The sequence below is a fragment of the Chiloscyllium plagiosum genome, unplaced genomic scaffold, assembly GCF_037043375.1.
Source record: "Chiloscyllium plagiosum isolate Xiang-an unplaced genomic scaffold, Cpla_swu_hap1 HiC_scaffold_1, whole genome shotgun sequence".
Taxonomy (NCBI): Eukaryota; Metazoa; Chordata; class Chondrichthyes; order Orectolobiformes; family Hemiscylliidae; genus Chiloscyllium; species Chiloscyllium plagiosum.
Window position 1 is genome coordinate 99,184,765 of NW_028270139.1, and position 27,550 is coordinate 99,212,314.

The 27,550-nt window shown below is 41.0% G+C and overlaps 1 protein-coding gene across 1 annotated transcript in view; it reads right to left on the bottom strand.

Moving 5' to 3' along the window:
• Positions 1-27,550, bottom strand: part of parp8 (poly (ADP-ribose) polymerase family, member 8) — a 384,586-nt gene that overhangs the window by 33,802 nt on the left and 323,234 nt on the right. Inside the window, exons 15-19 of the mRNA XM_043688244.2 lie at positions 19,952-20,044; positions 11,644-11,769; positions 7,858-7,923; positions 3,374-3,441; positions 2,050-2,098 (exon numbers count right to left, since the gene is read on the bottom strand). Coding sequence (XP_043544179.1) covers positions 2,050-2,098; positions 3,374-3,441; positions 7,858-7,923; positions 11,644-11,769; positions 19,952-20,044 — 402 coding nt within the window. The remainder of the gene's footprint in view (positions 1-2,049; positions 2,099-3,373; positions 3,442-7,857; positions 7,924-11,643; positions 11,770-19,951; positions 20,045-27,550) is intronic.

The following is a 27,550-nucleotide window of genomic DNA, read 5'->3' on the forward strand; positions in this document are numbered from 1 at the left end:
TCCTGAAACCTTAAGAGGTCCTCTGATTCTTGGTGCTTCCCACAGTCCTCCCATTTAGCATGTATCCCCTTGTCTTGATTGTTCTGCAGAAATGCATTCTCTCACTGTATCTTGATTGAATTCTATTTATACTGATCAACTCATCTGACCAGTGGAAAGTGAGGACTGCAGATGCTGGAGTAGGAGAATTGACATTTTGGGCATAAGCCTAATGAAGGGCTTATGTCCAAAATGTTGATTTCCCTGCTCCTCGGATGCTGCCAGACCTGCTGCGCTTTTCCAGCACCATACTCTCAACCTATCTGACCAGCCCGTCCATGTAATACACGGTTACCCTCCTCATTGTTTCCAACCTAACAATTTCTGATATCCTTCACGAACCTATTGATCAACCCTGCAACATTTTTTTCTAAGTCATTTATATAAACCACAAACAGCAAGAGTCCTAACACTGACCCCTGTGAAATCCAATGGACACAGACTTCCAATCACAAAAACACCCCTCAACCATCACCCTCTGCTCTCTGCAATTCAGCCAATTTGGATCCACTTTGCCATTTTCCTTGGATCCCATAGGCTCTTACCTTCACTATCCATCTCCCATGTCTGACCTTATCAAAAGCCTTGCTGAAGCCTAAGTAGACTATATCCAATGCATTGCCCTCATCTATACACCTCAGGTCACCTCTTTGAAAAATTCAGTCAAGCTGGTCAGACATGACTTCTCTTTGAGAAAACCCATGCTGACTATCCTTGATTATTCCCTGCTTCTCCAAGTGCAGAATAATTCAGTCCCTCAGAATTGCTTCCAATAGTTCCTTGCCATTGAGGTTAGACTGACCAATCTGCCATGTCCTAATTTATTTCTTGCTCCCTTCTTTAACAATGGTACCACATTGGTGGTACTCCAGTCCTCCAGCATCTCTCCTGTGTCAAGTGGAATTGATCAATTTTGCAAGTGTCCCTGCTATTTCCTCCCCTGCATCACTCAACAATCTGGGACTGATTTTATCCAGCCCTAAAGATTTATCCAGTTTTAATCCTGTCCTCCCCTCTGTCTATGCTAACTTCTTTAGTTGTACCACAGTTCTTCTACTTAACTTCTACACCTCCATCATCCCTTACAAAGTATTCATTTAGAAATGTAACTACATCCTCTGTCTCCATGCACAAATTGCTGCTGTCGTCTTTAATGAGTTCTATACTTTCCCTCATTATCCTTATTTGAGGATTTGCCTTTATTTTATCTGCTCTAATCCTTTCATGTATCATTTTAGTTCAACTAATCTTTTTAAGTTCCCTCTTTCAAATTCAGTACTCCTCTCAGGCTTTTGCTGTTTTAAACCCTCTGTCTGTCAGGAGCCTCCCTTTTTCTCCTTATCCTATCTTATCTATCCCTTAATATCCCAAAGTTCAGAGGATATTGTGGTATAGCTAAGGAGGTGAAAGGGATTGAGGGTCAGTTCAAAATTTCTGGAAAAGCATACCAATCGGGCCACCATTATCATAATGCTTTATGTTTTCATTAAAACCGCCACATCAACTTCAATCACTTTGGCTTGAAGGACCAAAGACCAAAAAACCTCATCACATGAAAATTCCCCTTCAAATCTCCCATCATCTTGACTTGTAATTATACCAGCATTCAATGTCACTGCACCTAAAAAGTTGCAAGTCCCTCCATTACAATACTTTCAGAGTGTACAAATTATAATACAATTTAAGAATGCCATTGACCATCACCTTTGAGAACAGGTAGACATTGAAAATTAATGTTGGATTTATCAGAGATACTTGCATTCCATGAATGAATTACATAACTAAGCAGGTGTCATGCTGCTCTGCTACAGCTACAGAACTGTGGATATCTAACAAGGCAATGTTCCTTTCCCAAACTGGTCTATGCATTATATGGGATGCATCCCATCTAGTTAAAAAGTCAACAGAGAGTAGAATAATCACTGATTTCTATATTCACAGGTCTGCAAACAAAATTATTTTCTCGCAAATACAACATTTCATCTTGGATACTATGATCAAGTCACTTACCCTGTTTGCAGGTAATTTTACAATATGGGATCTGTTACTGGAAATTATCCTGGTTAAAACAGAAACAATGTGTAATTTTGCATCCTTGAATCAGTAATTTCAACACGATAATAAAGAAAGACAAATAATTAACAGACCTCCTGGTTATCAAGGGAAATTTAACAAAAGCACCTTGTTGCGCAAAGTGATTTGTCTATGTGACTATAATATCAGAAACAGTTGTTCTTAAAGGAAAGGTATGCAGCAACATAAACAGGAAAATGTTCCATGGAAATAAGGCAGTGTGTCTACTATCAGGGAGGATCAGAAAATTGGACTGCAAAAAATGACTTTTCAGCGTAACTCGTAGATTATCTCTCCTCAAATCACTTGTAAACAAAAAAAGATTTATTTAATGGACCAAATCTGATTGGACAGGGGAAATGAGGAAATGTAAGAAATATGTATTACTGTACTGGTAGTTCTCCTATAATGTCATAGTTGCGTTCCAGAGAAGCTTTGCTAAATAGAAACAATGGGGCAAATGGGCTTAGGGGCAGACCAGCAAACAAAAACACCAACGATTGCTCAAAAATCATCCAAAAGCCTAACATAAAGTATAGAAGAGCCTGAACGGAGGTTTAAATCATATTTAATAACAAAATAGAAATAAATTTAACACATTACATTGAAAAAATATTATTATTGAAGGGATAGAGGGTCATCGTCATCACCACCTTCAGGTGTAGTTGTGGCTGCAGAAGTGGAAGGCTGTGGCTGATTGTCTTCTGACTGTTTCTTGGGGGTTGGTTTTGATTATGTGATATGCAAGTACAAAATCAAATCAGAAAGGCAAATATTATGGATAAGAGTAATGCAATCCAACAGGAATTATATGGGTCTTATACACGAATTGTGCTAGAATATTCTTGACTCACAGGGAGACCGATGAACATTCGTGAGTTTAATTTTTGAGATGAAGCTGCTCAAAGTATGGTACTATAACTCACACATGCTCTGATGGCAGCTGACATTGGCACATGCGCAGAACAGCGCAGAGACTTCAGCGCTGACATCAGCGTATGGGTAGAACAAAGCATGCGAACCAATTGCTGCTGGAATCAGGCTAGTGCAAACAGTGGTAAGTGTTCTCGAAAACACTGTTCTCTAATTCTTCAGCGATGTTATAGCCAAACCTCGCTGACAAAACACGCTTTATACAAGAACCATCTGTAGTCAGATTGGTTCAAGTCCTCAACTCTGAGCAGGCTAAACTGAAGGGGTTACAGGAAACATTCTTATTTGTTCCATGAGATTTTATCATTTAATGCTTAAATAAAAGTACCATTGTAACAGAGGATGTGCCAGAGGATCCTGCTTGTCCATTTGTTTCTTGATTTCCAAGTATGGTGCCTATTGAAATTTTAGAAGAAAATAAACATTTGATTTGATTTATTTACTGTTGCATGCATATTGTTACAAAATACAGTGAAAAGTGCTGCATAGTGTTTTTATTTTTCCCGTTGCACCTGATGTGCTCAATTGTGACCAAAGCATCACAGTATATTGTATTACAAATAGCAGCCAATGAATATATACACACATCTCACCAAAACATCAACAGCTAAATTAATATTTTTGAAATTCATTAAAAGCCCACATGCTCACAAGATTATTTACCTCTGTCCAGATGCTGAGAGATTTTTTATGTATATCTAGTGTTTTCTGTTTAAGTTCAGATTTTCTCTTATTGTATCAGACATAACAGCCTTCTATCTTGTTAATAATCACTATATTATACAAAGGACATGCCCCAAGCTGCTACAGAGCATAAAATTACTGAGTCAGCAGCAAGCATGGAAATCAACATCTTCATTGCCATCTGACCATGACATGTTCTATTTAATGTCACCTCCACAATGATTTTATTGCATTTAATTTAATCATCATTTTAATGGATCTACTAAAAGTGTGAAGATCTCTTAATACATTGGCCTTTATAGTTCAACACTTGTCTCCCTGCAGAACTGTCTGGGTTACATCCAGAAAACACTTAAATAAAGATGAAATGAAAGATTTTAATAAGTGCAGCCCCTTCATATTCCACAAAGGGACTGCTATGATCACATTGTATAGTGCAGACATTGCCTTACAATTTTAGTGCAGCATGTAACATCACTGGTAGGAGCTAACAAAATTATTGGAGCGGAATGGAATAGGGAACATTCTCTAGGAAAATATGCATGATTCTAGTATAATCTAGACATACAGTCATGGAGCTGTACAGCACAGAAACAGACCCTTCGTTCAACTCATCCGTACCGACCAGACATCCTTAATTAATCTTGTCCCATTTGCCAGCATTTGGCCCATATCCCTCTAAAACCTTCCTATTCATATAACCATATAATGTCTGTTGTTATTGAACTAGCCTCCAACTCATCCTCTGGCAACACCATCCTCTGTGTGAAAAAGTTGCCCCTTACGTCCCTTTTAAATCTTTCCCCTCTCATCTTAAATTGTAGTTCTGAACTCTGTTCTCCCAATTCATGTCTCATGACTTCATAAACTTCCATTAGGACACCCCTCAATCTTCAATGCTCCAGGGAAAATAGCTCCAGCCTCTTCAGCCTCTCCCTATAGCTCAAACCCTCCACCCTGGCAACATCCTTTGAAATCTTTTTGAAACCCTTTCAAGTTTCACAACATCCTTCCGAAAGCAGGGAGACCAGAATTGTATGCAATATTCCAAAAGTGGCCCAACCAATGTACTGTTCAGCCAGAACATGACATCCCAACTTGCTCTGACCAATAAAGGAAAGCATACCAAAAGCTTTCTTCATTTCATATTTACCTGTGACTCCACTTTCAAGGAACTATGCACTTGCACTCCAAGGTCTCTTTGTTCAGCATATTACTATTAAGCATATAAATCCTGCCTTGATTTGCCTTTCGAAAATGCAGTACCTCACATTTATCTAAATTAAACTCCATCTGCCACTCCTTGGCCTACCTGCCCATCTGATCAAGGTCTTGTTGTACTCTGAGGTAAATTTCCTGTCTGTCCACTACACCTCCAATTTTGGTATCATTTGCAAACTTACTAACTATGTTCACATCCAAATCATTTGTAAAAAAGACAAAAAGCATTGGACCTAGCACCGATCCTTGCCACACACCACTGGTCACAGGCCATTAGCTATTTGCATAAAACATTTGGTTGGAAAACACAAAAAAAGTGCACAAAAGAAAATGAATGCACTTTATGCAAAATATAAAAGGATCACCTTGGAATATTTGACTACCTTAAAGATGCTATAGAAACGCAAGTAGTTCTTGTAAGTCTGAGACAATATCTCTTGTTCAAAGTACCTTACTCCAGTGCTCTATAAGAGACTGCAGCAATAAATAGATTTTCAAACATAAACAAAAAAATGCTGTAAATATTCAGCAAGAAAGGCAGCAACTATAAAGGAAGGTTAAGTTTTAATTTTTCAAGCATAGTTCTGCATCAGAACTGGAAGTAATTACAGGTGAATAGCTTATAGAAAGGGACCAACTGAGGGAAGAAGATAACACATACATGGAAAGAGAAAAACAAAGGTAGTGATTAGGTGGGATCAGAAAATTGCCAATGTAACATTACAAAGAGAAAGGAAGCATCATGTGTGAATTGAGAAAATGAAAAGACTTTCAAAAACAGGAAATGTGAACACTTAAAGCAGGTTAATTTGGTTGAATATATTTCTCATATTTGTGTAAAATATCTAAGTGCACCACCTCATGAAGATTTGCATGTTTGTTCTAATTCTCTCTGAGGCTGCTATGCAATTGATAAAATAGGGAGCAGCAATATACAACCAACAATGCTTGAAATCATTCATTGTCAATTTTTTTTCCTTAGATGAGAATTAATATCAACTTGGATTTGCCTTAATTCTCAAAGTCACATTATTTGCTGAATTTTTATATATAATCACTCAACGAGATCATATTTTGAGATTTGATAGTTCTATAAAAGTTTCCTTGGATTCGCCCAGAGTCAAAAAGTGTGGTGCTGGAAAAGCAGATCAGGTCAGGCAGCATCCAACAAGCAGGAGAGCTGACGTTTCAGGCATAAAGCCGTCATCAGGAATATGCCTGAAACATTAACTCTCCTGCACCTCGGATGCTTCCTGATCGGCTGTGCTTTTCCAGTGCCATACTTTTTAACTCTGATCTCCAGCATCTGCAATCCTCACTTTCTCCTTGCCCAGAGAGTGGCGAGTCTGTGGAATTCATTACCACAGAAAGGAATCGAGGTCAAAACATTGTATGATTTCAAGAAGGAGTTGGGTTAGCATTTGGGCTTAAAGGGATCAAGGCATATGGGCGGAAAGTGAGATCAGGGTATTGAGTTGGATGATCATCCAGCTGCTCCTATTTTCTCTGTTTCTGTTATAAAATACAGGCTACAATGTTAGTAATAGTGTCCTTTTCACAAAACATTCAGCACCTGTGAAATTTTTAAAGGGTTAAGGAATGGTAAATCTCAAAGGGTGATTCACTTGATAATATTTTGTAGCCAGAGACAAATATATTTTCTTAGTGATGAAGAAAATTAGAACAAAAACTACTTTTGCAGAGTTTTCCTTTTTATAGTTTACAATACATGCTGATTATAGCAGTAAGGCTCAAAATAATTTTTCTCGAAGACTCCTCTTGAGATTTCGCAATTATTACTTATTGGTTTTCAGGAACGTCTTTCTCAGTCTCACTAATTCCTCCATAAGATTATACAATCAATTAGTAGTAATACACTCTCTTTTTGTATTGATATATAGCAATTTGGACTCTCACAGAAGCAGAATTAGAAGAATTCATCAATCTCCCCAATAATCATCACTGCTATTTTCACTTAAAACCACAACAAACAAGAAAAGCATTAATTTCCTAGATCCAACAACTTTTTAATTTGCACATGACAGCAGGCCTACATTAGCAACAAGCACTTTTTAGACTACACTTCCATACACAAAAATGTCATCACCCTAACCACGGTCTTCACAGATTGGCAAGGTCACAGCTAAATCATTGCATGCATTATTCTAACACTGTCACTGCATCTCAGGTATGTAAGACACTTTATGATATGAGAATAAATAAATCCAAATTTTTATAAAATGTTAAATTATAGAACTGGCATAGCTTTCATCACAATCAACGTCTACTATATTTTCCCCCATGTGTAAGCTTCTGAAGTCTTACAGCTTTTATCTAAGTCAGAAGTCACATGACACCAGGTAAGAGTCCAACAGGTTTATTTGAAATCACAAGCTTTTGGAGTGCTGTTCCTTCATCTGGTGACCTGTTGGACTATAAACTGATGTCATGTGACTTCTGACTTTGTCCATCCCAATCCAACACTGGCACCTCCACATCATAGCTTTCATCTAGCCAGTGCACATCTGCACCCATAGCCCCCCAAACTCACACCTCTTGACCCCATTCCGAACTTCACTTGTCTTGCTGACCAGTTTTGCTCCCCTACCCATTGACATGACTTCCTGATCCTACCCCCGTTCTCCTGACCTTGCTGACTGCCTCCACTCACATTGTTTGTCCAACCACAGGTTGGATCTCTCCCATGATTGTTGCTGATAGGCTCCTCACTATTTCCTTCCAGTCTCTTTATAAAAGGTCTTTTCTGATTGGTCACCTTCTTGAGTGGATTTTCCAAGAAGATTTCGAGTTTTTGGAACTGGACCTCCCCTGTATCCCTAGTTATTTTGAATGTTGATAGATGTAGCTTTGGTCCCAGTGAATGCAGTCTAAAGCTTTGGGGCTTACCTGGGTCATTTCCCTGATGGATGTGATGCTGTCCAGTGCTTTAACTAATCGTTCATAATCTTTTTTCTGGTTAAAAATAAGAAAGACATTTTAGCACAGAGATTACAATATAGGCAAGATGATGGTTAACAATAGTAAGGTGCCTTAATTCTGTTTCAAATGCATAATATTGCATCACAGTTGTGAAACTGAATCAGATCATTTACCCCTCGATGTTGCTGTTTCACACTTACAAATGACTGTATTTACTCACCCCCACCTATTGCACCTATACACCAATCTAATCTTGCACATTGCTACAGTAATTTTGGCGACAGAGGGAAGAATATACAAACATATGAATCAAGAGCAGGGTAAGGTCACTCAGCCCTTTGAATTTATTCCACTGATTTTATTTTAACCTCAACTCCATATTCCTGCAAACCCCTGATAATCTTTCAGTCTTTTACTTATCAAAAATCTATTTCCTTCAGCTTTACAAGTATTCAAAGAAGATGCAGGAGAGTTTACCAGGGACTCTCAACTCTCAGGAAGAGGAAAGAATTCTCCTCATCGCTTATCTTACAAGGTACAGCCCCTTATTTTTAATGAGTGACTTCTGACTCTAGATTCTCCCACCAGCTCTTTTGTTATTCGACCTGTCAAGTCTGAGTCAAGACATTACCCGATTTTCTGGAACTGCCTCGATAAGAAAGTTCCGAATCACAAGGCTTTTGCTTCTGGTCGGGGTAGAGGTGTTGGGTCCAGCTTTGTAATGAAGTCATGTCTGCTGACCTAACTCACAAATGCTAGGAGGACATGACTGTCAAGGAGACCTCTGTTCTTTGGACCTTCATTTCCCACCACCTACCACCATGACCTCTCAGACTCCATGCCAACGTATACCTCCAAACGAACACTTAGGTTTAATGCAGCCTCCCTATATCATGGAAAGCAAAAGCTCCTCATGACAACTTCCAAACTTTTAAATGTCAAACAACTAATCACTGATGAAACTAATATTTTTCTGTTCATACTCTTAATCCTTTACTAACCTCTTTAGTTGAAAAATGTGGTGTTGGAAAAGCACAGCAGGTCAGGCACTTCCAAAGAGCTTTGGGCACAAACCTGATAAAGGGCTTAGGCCCGAAACGTCATCTCTCCTGCTCTGTGGATGCTCTCTGACCCTGCTGTGTTTTTCTAGTGCCATACTTTTCAACTCTGACTCTCCAGCATCTGCAGTCCTCACTTTCTCCTAATTCCTTTAGTTGTCAATCAAAATGTGAACTCAGAAACATGCTGAGATGGTACAACTTTTGAAATTCAGTCAAGCATTCATAATGAGTATACTTGACAAAAAGTGTCAACAAGAAAATAGGTGGCAGGTTTAGATAGAGCATCTGGATCGGTGCAGGCATGGAGGGCCAGAGGGCCTGTTCCTGTACTGAAATTATCTTTGTTCTTTCTTCTAAGAACTTTATTGAAACTATATGAACAGAAAATACACCAATTGATCTCTCAATACAAAGTGGTCCAGAGATATATTTTAGCCGTAACAAACTTATAGTTACAACTTTATTTTTAAACAATTCAAAAAGAAAAATTTTTTAAAAAAACTTCAAATGGGGAGTGTTAGACAGTTCATATCCATCCTAAAGAGCAGTTAGCCCATTTGTGACTCTCGTATTGTGGAATAAGATTGTTGCAAAAGTCAAAATGGGGTGTCTTTGAACTTATGTACACATAGCTCTGTTGAATTCTGGTTTCCCATCTATGTGAATCATACCTCGTCCACCTTCCCCTATTAGTAAAAATGGAAGCTGTCAGAAATGGATGTGGAACTTCCATTGGGTCCAGCCCACTTTTTCTGCACCAGAGACTAACACAAAGTACATTACACAAACCCTTAACTATTAGTGAAGAAAATGTTCTCTTGTTCCCCATTCTAAACCTTATACATGTCATTCATAGTTCCTAGTTCTAGATCCTAAACTATTAGCAAACATCTAGTGCTAATCGTCCTGCTTCATCCTTTACAATTAAAAAAAATTATAGTCATATTGACTGACAATCTGTGTTCTAATAGGAAAGTCCCAACTTTTCAAGTGTTTCATTATATTTGAATTTCCTGGCTGAGTGGATCTTCTTAAAATGAGAATGACAATGCTACACAAAATTCTCTAATTAAAGTCTTATTAAGGTCAGGCAGATAGACTCACCATTATGTCCTGGCTTTTACATTCTTTAACAATTGTGCTAGAATTTAAAATTCCATTAAGCTTTTTAATGGACTTATACAGACTTATATAGATGGCTAACAAGTGTAAAGATAGTCTGCCTTAATTTTAATGCAGTCAAGATACACTGCTGAAAAAGAAATTTCTCTGGTGAATGTGAATAGTTTGAGCAAGTAAAATAAATTGAATTGAGTACATTAAATTTAAGCTTATTCCTGAAATCTACTTGTATGCATTTTTATGCTGAGCAATCATTTTCATTTAAATGTGACTAGGTTTATAAAAACCTAAAGGAAGAATGTAAAAAGGCTATTATCTACATTTTACATTCATATTATTCTACCGTGAACTTTATGCTATCTATTTATCATCCTGAGAGAATTTAGATATAAAAAAACCCTTCAGATCACCAAAAGTAATTGAGATAAACTTTGGCAGATCTATCCATTTCACAATACAGCTAATCAACTCTACTCTGCAGATAACAATCTGCGCAACACAGAATTCTTATGTTCCTTCAAGTATTTGAACATCCTACTCCAAATCCATATTCCCATTCATTATTAAATATTTGTCAAAACTGCATCCTCATCAACAGTGTCTAAGGGTGAATGCAGATTAAAAAGAATAAGTTAGAATAGTCACATTCATTTGTGCCTTTGATAAGAGTTATTTCAATAATGTAATGGCCAAACATTGAATTGGAGGAATTCAAAGATTGGGTTCCTGGAAAGGCTGACATGGATTTGGGAGATAACAATACATTCAAGAAGCTCAGAGAGGAATGAGAGGTTAGAGATGAGATGGTAATTGTAAACATGGTGGGTCAATGTAAATGTAAACCAATTGCTAAGAGTTAGGCTATATAAATGTCAATTCAACCAATATGATTACAGAGGAGAAAGTGAGGACTGCAGATGCTGGAGATCAGAGCTGAAAATGTGTTGCTGGAAAAGCGCAGCAGGTCAGGCAGCATCCAAGGAGCAAGAGAATCGACGTTTCGGGCATGAGCCCTTCTTCAGGAATCGACGTTCGGATGATGCCTGACCTGCTGTGCTTTTCCAGCACCACTCCAATCTAGACTATGGTTTCCAGCATCTGCAGTCCTCACGTTTGCCTAGTTGATTTTAACCCAACTACAAATCCCCTTGCAAGGATGCCTGCCTAGACTCTGGTTTCCAGCATCTGCAGTCTTGCAGGCCAATCCTACTCCACTTTTGCCCTGTGCAATAATTAGACAAGTGTCAAATGAAGTGTTTAAAAAGTTCATTACTACCCGCAATAAAACATTCCTACTTTTATATTCCGTTGTCACTAAAATAAACACCATCATTCCACATGCCTACCTAATGACTTGCTGCACTTGTGTATTAATGTTTTGTAATTCATAAGTACACAGATCCCTTTATACAATGAATTCTGATATTTCTATCCATTTTTCTGCTTAAGTAGGCATATTCACATTTTCCCATGTTGTACGTCATTGGCCTAATACCAAGTAATCATTCAGATACCAGTGATATACTAGACAGTCATTAAGCAGATGTTAATTAACGCAAAAGCAAAATACCCTAGGATTAAATGCCAGGCTCCGATGATCAAGGGGATCCACTACAGATGGATATGGCTCAAAAATGACTACTTTTCTGGGAGATTCCAGAGCAGATCGGCACATGGACACTAGCAAATCCACCACCTGCAATAACAGAAAAGAATCAATTGGAAGTGTGGTCAGTGAGATAGGACCAAGCATATTAGGCACATACAGGATATGCTCTTTGTGTGGTTTACTGTGCCTAAAAGCAATATGCATCCAGATTTCGAATGAGGTTCTAAAGCAGAACCACCAACTCCAAAAACGATCCCAATTGTTTGTAATCACAAATAGCTTTATTAAGTTCAATATGGAGCATTATTTGCTCACTTTAGCTCAGTTGATAGGGCTTTTACTTATGTGTTAAATATTTCTTGCTCAGTGGTAGGGTTCTTGTGGTGCAATGTTGGTGCTATACCTCTAAGCTAGGAGGCCTTGTTGTGTTTGGACATGATCAATTTCAGTATTTTACAGATACAAACGGTGCTGAACATTGTGCAGTCATCAGTGGGCATTAAAATTTTGACCTTATGATGCAGGGACAAATCATTGGTGAAGCGGCTGAAGATGGTTGTGTCTTAGACATTCACTGAAGAACTCCTGGAGACAGGTCCTCGAGCTAAGATGATTGACTTTTTTTATTCGTTCATGGGATGAGGGTGTCACTGGCTAGGCCAGCATTTATTGCTCATCCCCAATTGCCCAGAGAGGAGTTAAGAGTCAAACACATTGCTGAGAGTCTGGAGTCACATGTAGGCCAGACCAGGTAAGGATGGCAGATTCCATCACTAAAGGACAGAACCAGAAGGATTTTTCCTGACAATCGGTATGGATTATCATTAATATCATAATCCCAGGTTTTTTTTTATCAAATGCAAACTCTACCATCTGCCATGGTGGGATGATGACCTCTAAGAACCACAACCTTTGTGCCAGTGGAGAAGTTTCCCCTGATTCCCACTTAATATTGCTAAAGCCCCTTGATGCCACACTCAGGTTAAATGTGACCTGGAAATCAAGGGCAGTTACTCTCACTTCCTCTCTCGAGTTCAGATCCAAGCGATATATCCAAGAGATATATGGCCCTGACTGAACTCAAAGTGAGCATCAGTGACTTAATCTCGAATGTCAAATGTGTTAACAGTCCTGGGATTTGGTTAAGCTGCAGAAATATTCTACACAGGAGGCTATTTCATCTGTTCTGGTAACAAAAAGCCATCCTAATTCCACTTTCCAGCTCTTGGTCTGCAGCTTTATAGGTTACACTACAAGTTCATATCCAAATATTATTAAGATACCAAGTATTCAAAGTTAGCAATTTCTTACCAAAGGTCTCAGGTGTGATATCGACAGCCGTTGACATCAAGGCTACACTTGACCGAGTGTGGAGCCATAGCAAAACTTGAATCAATGGGATCGGGGGCAAACTCTCTGCCAAGCTAGTACGGTGGCTCAGTGGTTAGCACTGCTGTCTCACAGTGCCAGAGACCTGGGTTTGAATCCAGCCTCAGGTGACACCACTCCCGTGTAGAGTTTGCACATTCTCCCCGTGTCTGCATGGGTTTCCTCTGCGTGGTCCTGTTTTCTCCCACAGTCCAAAGATGTGCAGTTTAGGTGGTTTGGCCATGTTAAATTGTCCATACTGTCTAGGGAAATGCAGGCTAAGTGAGTTAGCCATAGTAAATGTGGTGTTAGAGTAGGGTCTGGGTCTGGCTGATGCTGACTCAATGAGCCAAAAGTCTTTCCCTGCACTGGTCAGAGTCATACCTGGCACAAAGGAAGATAGCTGTGGTTGTTGGTGGTCAGCTCCAAGACATCTCTGCAAGAGTTCCTTAGGGCTAACCATCTTCAGCTGCTTCATCAATGACTTTCTCTCTACCATAAGGTCAGAAATGGGGAGGTTCACTGATGCTTGCACAATGTTCAGCACCATTCACTATCCTCTGGTAGTGAAACAGTCCATGTTCAAATGCAACAAGATCTGGACAATATCCAGGCTTGGGCTGACAAGTGGCAAGTAACATTGATGCCAGGCAATGACAATCTCCAATAAGAGACAATCTAACCACTACCCCTGACATTCAATTGTGTTACCATCACTGAATTTCCCCACGATCAACATCCTGGGGTTGCCATTGATCAGAAACTCAATTTGTCCAGCCATATAGTACATCGCTGGACATCAGAGTGCATCTGGGAAAATTAACAAACCATGAAATTCACAACTAATCTTGAAGGAATTGAACAAACAGTGAATTTCACAACTAATCTTGGAGGAACTGTTGGGCGAAGTTCACAGCACAGAATCAGATAAGTTAATTGTTGTTTTAAGTCTGTCCAAGAGAAAGGCTGCAGTAGTGAGTATAGTGGATTCTTTCTTGATTATATGTTTTTGGAGATAAGTCTCTTGATTAAACTTAAAATATAAGCCATAGCTATTAATTTAACCTGGGGCAGTGTTTGTAGAGGAATAAGACGGTGTTATTTTCTGCGTCTGTAGATTGTGAAGGAGCAAAAATGGCCTTTGCAGTGATATATACTTCTTGTCAGATGTGGGAGTTTAAAGAGAGTTTAAGGGTTACTGCAGATTATATCTGCCATAAATGCTGTTGGATGCGAATCTTATCAGATCGAGTGGATCGGTTGGAGAGACAGACAGAAGCGATGAGGAATTTGCAACAGCAAGAGTATGTGATGGATGGCAGTTATAGGAAGAGGGGAAAGTCTCCGATACAGTCACATAGATGGGTTAACTCCAGGAAGGATTAGAGAGGTAGGCAGCTAGTGCAGGAGTCTTTTGTGGATATACCCATTTCAAAGAGGTATGCTGTTTTGGAAAATGTAGGGGGTGATGGATTCTCAGGGGAACGTAGCACGAACAGCCAAATTTCTGGTATTGAGATGGGCTCTAATGCAACGAGGGGTATGTCAGCTTCCAAGAGATCAATTGTGTTAGGGGATTCTGTAGTCAGAGGTACAGACAGACGTTTCTGTGGCCAGCAGAGATAAAGCAGAATGGTGTGTTGTTTCCCTGGTGCCAGGATCAAGGATGTCTCAGAGAGGGTGCAGAATGTTCTCACGGGGGAGAGGGGCCAGCAGGAGGTCATTGACCACATTGGAACCAATGACGTAGGAAGGGAAAAGGTTGAGACTCTGAAGGGAGATTACAGAGAGTTAGGCAGAAATTTAAAAAGGAGGTCCTCAAGGGTAGTAATATCTGGATTACTCCCAGTGCTGTGAGCTAGTGAGGGCAGGAAAAGGAGGATAGAGCAGATGAATGCATGGCTGAGGGGCTGGTGTATGGGAGGAGGATTCACATTTTTGGTTCATTGGAATCTCTTTTGGGGTAGAAGTGACTTGTACAAGAAGGACGGAATGCACCAAAATTGGAAGGGGACTAATATACTGGCAGGTAAATTTGCTAGAACTGCTTGGGAGGATTTAAACTAGTAAGGTGGGGGGGAGGGGGGACCCAGGAAGATAGTGAGGAAACAGACCGATCTGAGACAGGTACAGCTGAGAACAGAAGTGAGTCAAACAGTCAGGGCAGGCAGGGACAAGGTAGGACTAATAAATTGAACTGCATTTATTTCAATGCAAGAGGCCTAACAGATGAACTCAGGGCATGGTTAGGAACATGGGACTAGGATATCATAGCAATTATGGAGACATGGCTCAGGGATGGGCAGGACTGGCAACTTAATGTTCCAGCTTACAAATGTGACAGGAAGGATAGAAAGGGAGGCAAGAGAGGAGGAGGAGTGGCATTTTTGATAAGGGATAGCATTGCAGCTGTGCTGAGGGAGGATATTCCTGGAAATACATCCAGGGACGTAATTTGGGTGGAACTGAGAAATAAGAAAGGGACGAGCACCTTATTGGAATTGTATTATAGACCCCCCCCAATAGTCAGAGGACAATTGAGAAACAAACTTGTAAGGAGATCTCAGCTATCTGTAAGAATAATAGGATATTATGGTAGGGGATTTTAACTTTCCAAACATCAACTGGGACTGCCATAGTGTTAAAGGTTTAGACGGAGAGGAATTTCTTAAATGTGTAAACAAGACAATTTTCTGATTCAGTATGTGGATGTACCTACTAGAGAAGGTGCAAAACTTGACCTACTCTTGGGAAATAAGGCAGGGCAGGTGACTGAGGTGTCAGTGGGGGAGCACTTTGGGGCCAGTGACCATAATTCTATTCGTTTTAAAATAGTGATGGAAAAGGATAGACCAGATCTAAAAGTTGAAGTTCTAAATTGGAGAAAGGCCAATTTTGAGGTTATTAGGCAAGAACTTTCAAAAGTTGATTGGAGGCAGATGTTTGAAGGTAAAGGGACGGCTGGAAAATGGGAAGCCTTCAGAAATGAAATAACAAGAATCCAGAGAAAATATATTCCTGTCAGGGTGAAAGGGAAGGCTGGTAGGTATAGAGAATGCTGGATGACTAAAGAAATTGAGGGTTTGGTTAAGAAAAACAAGGAAGCATATGTCAGGTATAGACAGGATAGATTGAGTGAATCCTTAGAAGAGTATAAAGGAAGTAGGAGTATACTTAAGAGAGAAATCAGGAGGGCAAAACGGGGACATGAGACAGCTTTGGCAAATAGAATTAAGGAGCATCCAAAGGGTTTTTACAAATATATTGAGGGCAAAAGGGTAACTAGGGAGAGAATAGGGCCCCTCAAAGATCAGCAAGGCGGCATTTGTGTGGAGCCACAGAAATTGGGGGAGATACTAAATTAATATTTTGCATCAGTATTTACTGTGGAAAAGGATATGGAAGATATAGACTGTAGGGAAATAGATGGTGACATCTTGCAAAATGTCCAGATTACAGAAGAGGAAGTGCTGGATGTCTTGAAATGGTTAAAGGTGGATAAATCCCCGGGACCTGATCAGGTGTACCCGAGAACTCTGTGGGAAGCTAGAGAAGTGAGTGCTGGGCCTCTTGCTGAGATATTTGTATCATCGATAGTCACAGGTGAGGTGCCGGAAGACTGGAGGTTAGCAAACATGGTGCCGCTGTTTAAGAGGGCGGTAAAGACAAGCCAGGGAACTATAGACCAGTGAGCCTGACCTCGGTGATGGGCAAGTTCTTGGAGGGAATCCTGAGGGACAGGATGTACATGTATTTGGAAAGGCAAGGACTGATTTGGGATAGTCAACATGGCTTTGTGCGTGGGAAATCATGTCTCACAAACTTGATTGAGTTTTTTGAAGAAGTAACAAAGAAGATTGATGAGTGCAGAGCAGTAGATGTGATCTATATGGACTTCAGTAAGGCGTTCTACAAGGTTCCCCACGGGAGACTGATTAGCAAGGTTAGATCTCATGGAATACAGGGAGAACTAGCCATTTGGATACAGAACTGGCTCAAAGGTAGAAGACAGAGGGTGGTGGTGGAGGGTTGTTTTTCAGACTGGAGGCCTGTGACCAGTGGAGTGCCACAAGGATCGGTGCTGGGCCCTCACTTTTTGTCATTTACATAAATGATTTGGATGCGAGCATAAGAGGTACAGTTAGTAAGTTTGCAGATGACACCAAAATTGGAGGTGTAGTGGACAGCGAAGAGGGTTACCTCAGATTACAACAGGATCTTGATCAGATGGGCCAATGGGCTGAGAAGTGGCAGATGGAGTTTAATTCAGATAAATGCGAGGTGCTGCATTTTGGGAAAGGAAATCTTAGCAGGACTTATACACTTAATGGTAAGGTCCTAGGGAGTGTTGCTGAACAAAGAGACCTTGGAGTGCAGGTTCATAGCTCCTTGAAAGTGGAGTCACAGGTAAATAGGATAGTGAAGAAGGCGTTTGGTATGCTTTCCTTTATTGGTCAGAGTATTGAGTACAGGAGTTGGGAGGTCATGTTGCGGCTGTACAGGACATTGGTTAGGCCACTGTTGGAATATTGCGTACAATTCTGGTCTCCTTCCTATTGGAAAGATGTTGTGAAACTTGAAAGGATTCAGAAAAGATTTACAAGGATGTTGCCAGTGTTGGAGGATCTTAGCTACAGGGAGAAACTGAACAGGCTGGAGCTGTTTTCTTTGGAGCGTCGGAGGCTGAGGGGTGACCTTATAGAGGTTTATAAATTTTTGAGGGGCATAGGTAGGATAAATAGACAAAGTCTTTTCCCTGGGGTCGGGAAGTCAAGAACTGGAGAGCATGGGTTTAGGGTGAGAGGGGAAAGATATAAAAGAGACCTAAGGGGCAATCTTTTCACGCAGAGGGTGGTACGTGTATGGAATGAATTGCCAGAAGATGTGGTGGAGACTTGTACAATTGCAACATTTATGAGGCATTTGGATGGGTAAATGAATAGGAAGGGTTTGGAGAGATATGGGCCGGGTGCTGGCAGGTGGGATGAAATTGGGTTGGGATAACCAGTTGACATGGACGTGTTGGACCTAAGGGTCTGTTTCCATGCTGTACATCTCTATGACTCTATATAAACACAGCAGCTACAACAGCAGGTCAGAGGCTAGAAATGGGCGGCATGGTGGCACAGTGGTTAGCACTGCTGCCTCACAGCGCCAGAGACCTGGGTTCAATTCCCGCCTCAGGTGACTCTCTGTGTGGCATTTGCACATTCTCCCCGTGTCTGCATGGGTTTCCTACGGGTGCTCCGGTTTCCTCCCACAATCCAAAAATGTGCAGGTTAGGTGAATTGGCCATGCTAAATTGCCCGTAGTGTTAGGTGAAGGGGTAAATGTAGGGGAATGGGTCTGGGTGGATTGCGCTTTGGCAGGTGTGTGTGCACTTGTTGGGCCAAAGGGCCTGTTTCCACACTGTAAGTAATCTAATCTAATTTAAATACTATGGCGAGTAATTCCCCTCCTGACTCCCTAAAGCCTGTTCATCATTTACACTGGCAGCAAGAAGAGTGGAAGAGTCCTAGACTAGAGGGCATAGGTTTAAGGTGCAAGGGGAAAGCTTTAAAAGGGACCAAAGGGGTAACTTTTCATGTAGAGGGTGTGGTGTGTATGGAGTTGCTGCCAGAGGAAGTCATGGAGGCTGGTACAATTACAACATTTAAGAGGGATCTGGGTAGATACATTTATCTGAAGGTGTTCAGAGGCATATGGGCCCAATGCTGGCAAAAGGGCTTAGGTCAGATTGGGATGTCTGGTTGTCTCAGATGAATTGGACTGAAGGGTCTGTTTCCGTGTTGTATGACTCAAGATTTAATGAAAAAAAAGTATTACTTACACAGAGAACAAATACTGAATTAGGTTTTCTGGTGCATGAGTCATAAGAAGTTAATATTCAGATACAGCCTATAATCAAGCAGCCTACTGGGATACCTGTCTTTATTACAACAGCACTTAAGCATAAAAGTAAGGATGTTCTGTTTCAGGGAATTGATGGTACCACATCATGAATTCTGTGTGCAGTTTTGGTCTCCTTATTTCAGGAAGGATGTAAATGCATTGCACCTAAGTTAGAGGAGATTTACATGATTGATACTGGGAATGAGTGAATTGTTGTCTGAGGATAGATTGGAGAGGGGTGAGGTTGTTTTCATTGGAGTTTCACTGGGTGAGTTGATTCAAGTGTATAAGAATGTTCTGGACAAGTTAGATATGGAAATTATGTTTCCTGTTTGGGTGAGTCAAGAACTAGGGTGCACTGTTTTAAAATTAGGGTTTGCCCTTTCAGGACAGAGATGAGAGAAATTTTTCTTTCACAGGATTTTGCAATTTTGGAACTCTGCCTCTGAAGGCAGTGGAGGCAGTGTCATTGACTATTTTAAATACAGAGACACATATATTCTCGTTAAACAGAGGAAGCATAGGTTGTAACAATATTTGACAATTTGGAATTGAAACAAATGGAGAAGCCATGATCTTATTGAACGGCAGAGCACATTCAAGGGGCTAAGTGAATTATTTCTGCTCCTATTTCTACTGTTTATAAGTTTGAAGCCTGTAAATTTCAGTCTCAAACTAGACCACGCACTTATGAATTAGAGCATTAAAAATACTTACTGAAGCACTTTAGTATTACTGTTCTTATTTTACTCATGTAATAGACATGGTTAGAAGCTAAAGGAATACTGGATTCTAAAATTAAAACAAAACAAACTTTACACCAAAAAAAAGACAACTTTTAAAATAATTTGATTCTTTTTGGCTTGATTAGATTTAAACTGGATTGCATGGGTAAAAGAAATAATCAAATGTTCCGTGCTACCTAATTCTCCCCTAACAACACGTTCATTGTAATCATCAATCACTTTGATCTGTGAGGTAAAGATCTGGCTAGTTAACATTTGTGTACCTGTGCCCCTGTTGCAATTTCATCTGCAGCTTCATTCATTACACCCAAAGTCTGGAATGCAAATACGCACAGCTCTCGCTCGCATACTGTGGGCTACAATAAAGAAAACAGCATAATTAATGTATAAACAAAATTTGAGCACATTACAAAGAATATAAACACACTGATTAAATAAGTTCTTTAAGAGAAATGACAAATGACTTAATTGGACTAAACAAAGCCTACATTTCCTCAGGTCCTCACATAAATATAAGGGAGGTGCTTGCTCTGCACTGGTAGTGTCCCTATCTCTAAGGCAGAAGGTCTGGGTTCAGGTTCTGCTTGCTACAGTTTGTGCAGTAACGTATACAATTAGTTGTTTAAACCTAATTATGAATAGAAGGAAATGCTCCTTTAAGGGACTTTTAAATTTCAATTAGTTCAATTTGTTTCAGTTGCTAAATAGGGTAGAAAAAAAACTTATTATGTCTAATTTTCTGAGGACTCTTCTCATGCCCATTTTGAGGACAAAAACATTGTGCAGTCCGGCACTCCAGTAAGGGTTGAACTGACAAGAAGTAGACTTTTTCTAGCCTAGTGGAGGGAGGTGGGGGGAAAGTTTGTAGGTGAGCATGCCAGAATGATTCGCAAGGAGAGTGTAGAATGGCTGTCTGATATATCCCCACCACTGTGGATATTTCCCTGATGCAGACATGGAGACAGACTGGCTGTTTGCGGAATGGAGGCAGGCATCCAGTTAGAGGCAATTTACACAACGCTGTCGTTTTGCAGTCCGTGGAGGGGAGGCGGGGTGCTGGTGGTGGTGGTAGTGGTCACATGTGCATTGAGTCTGCTGCGCCATTCAATCAGGGCTTTATGTTTCTCCACCCTATTCTCCAACCTTCTCCTTAATCTGTAATCCCATAACCAATCAAGAAGCTATGTATCTCTGTCCTAAATACACTCAGACTTGGCCTCCACAGCCCTCTGTGGCAATGAGCTCCTGGCTGAAGAAATTCCTCCTCAACTCTGTTCTAAAGAATCATCCCTTCACTCTGAGCCTGTTCCTTGGGTCCTAGTCTCTCCTACTAGTGGAAACATCTTTTCCATGTCCACACTATCAAGGCCTCTCAGTATTCTGTAAGTTTCAATGATGTGTCTCATCCTTCTGAACTCCATCAAGTCTAGCCCCAGAGTCCTTAACTGCTCCTCATATGATAAACCCTTCATCCCTGGTATAATTCTTGTAAACCATCTCTGGACACCCTCCAATGCCAGCACATCCTTTTTTAGGTATGGGGTCTACAACTACTCACAATATTCCAAATGTGATCTGACCAGCGCCTCAGCAGTACATCTCTGCTCTTGTATTCTCACCCTCTTGAAATTAATGCAAACATTGCATTTGCCTTCCTAACAGCTAACTGAACCTGCATGTCAAAATTTAAGGGAATCCTGACCTAGGATTCTCAAGTCCTTTTCAGATTTCTGAAGCTGTTCCCATTTAGAAATTAGACTATGCCTCTAATCTACTACCAAAATGCATAACCTCACACTTTCCCATATTGTATTCCGTTTGCCACTTCTTTGCTCACTCTTCTAGCCTGTCCAAGTCCTTCTGCAGCCTCCCCGCTTCCTTAACACTATCTGTCTCTCTGCCTATCATTGTATCATCTGCAAAATTAGCAACTATGCCCTCAGTTCCTTCCTCAAGATTGTTAATGAATAATGTAAATATTTGTGGTCCCAACATCACCCTGTGGAACTCCACAGGTCACTGGCTGCCATTCTGAAAAAGACTCCTTCATCCATGCTCTCTGCATTCTGCCAGTCAGTCAATCCTCTGTCCATGCCAGTACCTTGCCCCTGATTTATTTAGCAGCTTCCTGTGCAACACCTTGTCAAAGGCCTTCTGGAAATCTAAATGTCCACTGGCTCTCCTTTTCTAACTTGCTCATTAGCTCCTCAAGTAATTCTAACAGATTTGTCAGGCATGACCTCCCCTTGATGAAGAGTGGTGCTGGAAAAGCACAGCAGATCAGGCAGCATCCGAGGAGCAGGAAAATCAACATTTCTGGCAAAGGCTGGGAGCCTCGGGGGTGGAGAGATAAATGGGAGGCGGGGGGGGGGGGGGGTGGGGGGGGGGGGGGGCTGGGTGTAAGGTAGCTGAAAGTGCAATCTGTGATTGGAGGTGGGGTGAAGGTGATAGATCAGAGAGGAGGGTGGAGCAGATAGGTGGGAGGAAGATTGACAAGTGGGACAGGTCATGAGGACAGTGCTGACCTGGAAGGCTGGAACTGGGATAAGGTTGGGGGGGGGGGGGAAATGAGGAAACTGTTGAAGTCCACATTGATGCCATGGGGTTGAAGGGTTTCAAGGCGGAAGATGAGGTGTTCTTCCTCCAGCCGTCGGATGGTGAGGGAGTGGCGATGGAGGAGGCCCAGGACCTACATGTCCTCAGCAGAATGGAAAGGGGAGTTGAAATGTTCGACCACGGGGTGGTGGGATTGATTGGTGTGGGTGTCCTGGAGATGTACTCTGAAGCGTTCTAACAGTAGGCGTCCAATCTCCCCAGTGTAGAGGAGACTGCATCAGGAGCAACGGAGACAGTAAATGACGTGTTCCTGATGATGGGCTTTTGCCCAAAACGTTGATTTTCCTGCTCATCGAATGCTGCCTAACCTGCTGTGCTTTTCCAGTATCTTGACTCTAATCTCCAGCATCGGCAGTACCCATTTTCCCCTTGATTGAGCCATGCTGACTCAGCCCTATTTTACCAACTATGATCAAATGGTGGAACAGACCTAAAAGGCTGAATGGCCTATTTCTGCTTCTATGACTTATGATCTAAACACTCTACATCTTTGTACGAGAAAGGGAGGAGGAAGAGCAACAAAGGGATTAGGAGGAGGGGGAAGTTGAAGACTCAGATGTAGTCAGGATACCTGTAGATGAAAATGTACTTAACTAGGATTGCACAAGTTATGACTGATACAGCCGTATTCAGCTGATCTGAGGCAGTGCTTGTACCCCATGCACCAAATGTCACCATGTGGCCATTCCCAGCACAAAGCAGTCCTACAGTTAACAATGTATCCTTCTCACTGATGCCTACTGGTCATCTGCTCATCTTACTTTACAATTTCCCTCAAGGATGAAGGTCACTTTGGAGGCAACAAATAATAATAGGGATGATGGACAATGAAGCTATGAAATAAAATGTGTGGTGCATAAATGTTGACATTAAAAGTGACAATATATCACTTTTAAACATCTTGATGCGGAAAACATAATACATTTCTCTTCCTTTTCGTCTAACTGATAAATGAAAACATCCCTGTGCCTTTGACAGAGTTTCACAGGCTTATTTCTCCTGCCCATACTAACGTTGTTGAATTAATGTAAAATCCCAGCTGGTTCACTGATGGCCTTTAGGGAAGGAAACCTGCCATTCTTATCCCAAGAGTCCACAGCCTTGTCAACATGGTTCACTCTTTACTTCCCCCTGTAGTGACTTAGCAAGTCATTTAATGTATTAAAAATGCACTTTTGCTGCAGATGTTCAAGATGAAGCTTCATCATCATCTTCCCTTGGCAACTATGGACAGGTAATGACACCAACACCAAATGATTATATAAAAAACAAAAGTGAAAACATCCCTGCCCTGAACTACAAACATTGTGAGGGAATCCGTGTTGTATTTGGAGCATATGGAAGTACATGTCACTCATTTTCTGCATCCAGTTCCAACTGATTCCAGATTTGCATGACAGACAGAGGTGGGTTCAGATGTACATCAGAGTTTTGTTGATTTATTGTAGAAAGTGGGAGTTAGATTTCATAATATTTGCATGGTTAGCTCATTTTCTTTTGATAAATTATATTACCAATCTCTCTCCCAAATAACAGCTTTACCCCAGAAATATCCATCTACTCAAACAGGTCTTGGAAAGTAGTCATGTAAAAGCTCAAAAGCATGACATGCAATGTCAGAAGTACCCAGCAGTTGGCAGCATTAGCAAATTAACAGTAACCATTCAACAATATACATAACTGTCAAGAAGATACACGACTCAACATATTAAATTTTAATTTAATTGACAGATTTTACACATTAAGCATGTATAAAAGATAGAGTTTGTGGACTCTAAGATGGCTACCAGATTTTTTTTGCCATTCTAACTTCAAGTTTTAGAATCATAAGAGTGCAGAAGAGGCCCTTTAGCACATCTAGTCAGCACCTACAAAAAAACTACTCTAAATTTAAATGACTCATAACTTTCCAGCTCTCAGCCCATCGCCTTGTCAAGTCTCTGGAAGTTGATAGCATGAATTACAAAGGGACACTAGTAGTTGCTCCTGAGGACTTTTCTAATATCAAGGGTTACTTCAAGAATAATGAGAACACTTTTCAAATATGAATACAATGCTTGTCAAACACGAGATAACACAAAAAGGTCAGCCACGATCTTAATGAATGGTGGAGCAGGCTCGAGGGGGTCAGATGACATTACTCCTGCTCCTATTGCTTATGTTCTTAGGTTCTTATAGACTCAACTGACATCTTCATTGGAACAGAATGCAAACTTACCTTATGAAGGAACAAACGGCTCTAGATCAGGTGAGGAATTGGAATGCAATGAATGTCATATTGGGTTGTGGCTTTAAGTGCAGCTACCAACTCCCCTTTCTATGATTTTAAAATTAAATTTTTAAAAATGTATTCACTTGTGGGAAATGGGCATCGCTGACTGGTCAACAGTTATTACTCATCCCTAGTTGTCCTTGAGCAGGTGGTGGTGAGCTTCCTTCTTGAAACGGTTAACCAAATCATTTTTAGAATTTAGAATTTGTAGCCCCTAAAGGGCACTGTAACAAAAACAAGTCAGAGAGGAAACCTAAAAATTGAAAGCATCATTTTGGGGAAATCCTTCATACTACTTTTAAATAAAACAATAATTACATTAGACAGTCCTTGTTAGGACACTAACAAACACAACCAAAGAGTCGACAGAAACTTATAGGACTGGAACTGAAACTTATCACAATTAAATCAAAATATCATTATCTGAGGTGACAATGCACTAGCCCCAGTAATGCCCACTAGTTCTTAAAGCTCTCTACTCTGCCAGTGGATGGGCATGCAATTTCTCGATGGATGTGCGAGTGTAGACATAACCATGGAAGAGGGGGAGGCTCAGTGCTGGCCACTTTGACCAAGCCCAGGAACAGGCATATGCCTGTTTAAAGCCTTCTTGAACTCTGCAGTTCTTGACACAGGTGGCCTGACTGGAGTCTCTTCAACCATTCTTGCATTATCACCTCCTTAATCATAGAATCCCGACAGTGTAGAAACAGGCCCTTCAGCCCAACAAGTCCACACTAACCCTCCAAAGAATACCACTAAAATTAAAGAACACTGTGCAGAAGCCTTTAAGACTCAACAATGTGAGCTATGGTAAGATTTGTGGCAGAATCACATATCTCAATGTATTGGGTTTGCTCGCTGAGCTGGAAGGTTCAATTTCAGATATTTCGTCACTATACTAGGTAACATCATCTGGTGACGCCTCCAGTGAAGCACTGGTGTTATGTTCCAATTTCTATTTATGTTTTTATGTTTCTTTAGGATGGTGGTGGTCATTTCCATTTTTTTTTCTTAGAGGATGGTAGAAAGGGTCCAAATCAATGTGTTTGTTGATAGAGTTCCAGTTGGGATGCCATGTTTCTAGGAATTCTTGTGCATGTCTCTGTTTGGCTTGTCCTAGGATGGATGTGTTGTCCCAGTCAAAGTGGTGTCCTTCCTCGTCTGTATGTAAGGATACTAGTGATAGTGGGTAATGTCTTTTTGTGGTTAGTTGGTGTTCATGTATCCTGGTGGCTAGTTATCTGCCTGTTTGTGCAATGTTTATTACAGTCCTTGCAAGATATTTTGTAAATGATGTTCGTTTTGCTCAATGTTGGGGGAATCTCACTCAATCTTTGATGCGTTGTAAGCAACGAGGTGGGTTTCTCACTTAGCAGCAAAGAGTTGCCACTTAAGGAGATAATAGTTTGTTAAATGGCTTATCAATGCCACAGCTTGTCTCATTAATACTCAGCTTCCTAAATTACCAAATGTACGAAACAAGTTGGACACCAAGCAATTTCAAGATGGAAGTCAGAATCACAGCCTGGCGACCTAAGCTTCCTGTTTGCTCCAAAGGATATCCAAAGGATGTACTGACATCTCAGGGTACACTTATACGCAGCTCACGTTCATAGTCATTGATATCTGACATGTGCCAGTCTCTAAGAACCCTCAAGGCATATCTCCAATATTATGCTTCTGCACTGCAGTACTATACCAGCAACCATTATTGAGATGCTGTGCAAAAATATTGTATGCCCATGAACTGGACCAGGCTGCTTCTCTCAGCTCTTCACTTACCATCAAAACACTCATTCACACTGAGATTATTTGGATGCTCACAGAGTCCCTGACTTGCACTGTGCTTTGCCCCCTCAGTCAGAGCTACCAGGCTCATATTACTTCTGTCTTGCCTGACTGTTTAGCACAGGCTCAAAGATTAGAAGCTTGTTATTATTGTCAGGAGCCCTCAGTCAAGTTAAGGGAGATGGATTCACCCAAGTGGTCGGAGCACTGTATATCACAGGCAGCCTCTATTACTAATACAGAGGCATGGACACATTTTGAATGGCCAGGGTCAGCATCTCTCCATATATGGAGCCAAATGTTGGGCCGCCACCACCCTAGGTCAGAAGTCACGTGACACCAGATTATAGTCCAACAGGTTTATTTGAAATCACAAGCCTTCAGAATGCCGATCCTTCAAATAAACCTGTTGGACTATAATTTGGTGTTGTGTGACTTCTGACCTCGTCCACCCTATAATCTTGTTGTCCTGGTGTGGGCTGCTTTTGTCCTGGAATGATAAAGAGGTAGCTATTAAGGAAGATGAACGTGGGTGGCAGTGCTGTTTGTTTTTGTGGGGAGGTGTCTTGAGTGAGTGAATGGTCAGCATGGAGAACATGCAGGATTTACGGTTACAGAAGTTGGGGTGGATAAAAAAAGAGTGAGGGAAGATGTTGCAGGTAATAGTGAAGGTGGTCGATCATGAGCCTTTGTGGGAGGTGGGTACAGCAGCAGAGATAGAATGAGTGTGAGGAATTGGAGCAGAGATGGTGACACTTGTGCTGGTCAAGTGGAGAAAGTCAATTACTTATTTTTCTGCATTGCTGTGCATTCCTCCAGATGGCTAAGGCTGTTGATCTGGGTGCCAACCTCAGACTAGGCTGGTATATCTGGTGTCACAGCCTCCTCTGCTGATCCTCGGCAAAGGGACAGTTTAATGTTTGCACTACTCCATCCAGCAGGACCACCAGGTCCCTGTTCACAAAGTAGGGTGCCAGTATTCCCCTGTCTACCATGCCTGGTGCAAATGTCAGGAACTATACAGTGCAGCTCTGGACTGACAGTGTTTGTCTGGGTGCACAATGGACTTTTAAAGATTACACGGGGGTGGGGGAGGAATGCTGGTCTTTATCTGATAGCTGGTGAGTGGTGAGTTGTTTCCGTGAACATGCATGGGATAGAATTAGATGTGAGAGGCACTTTT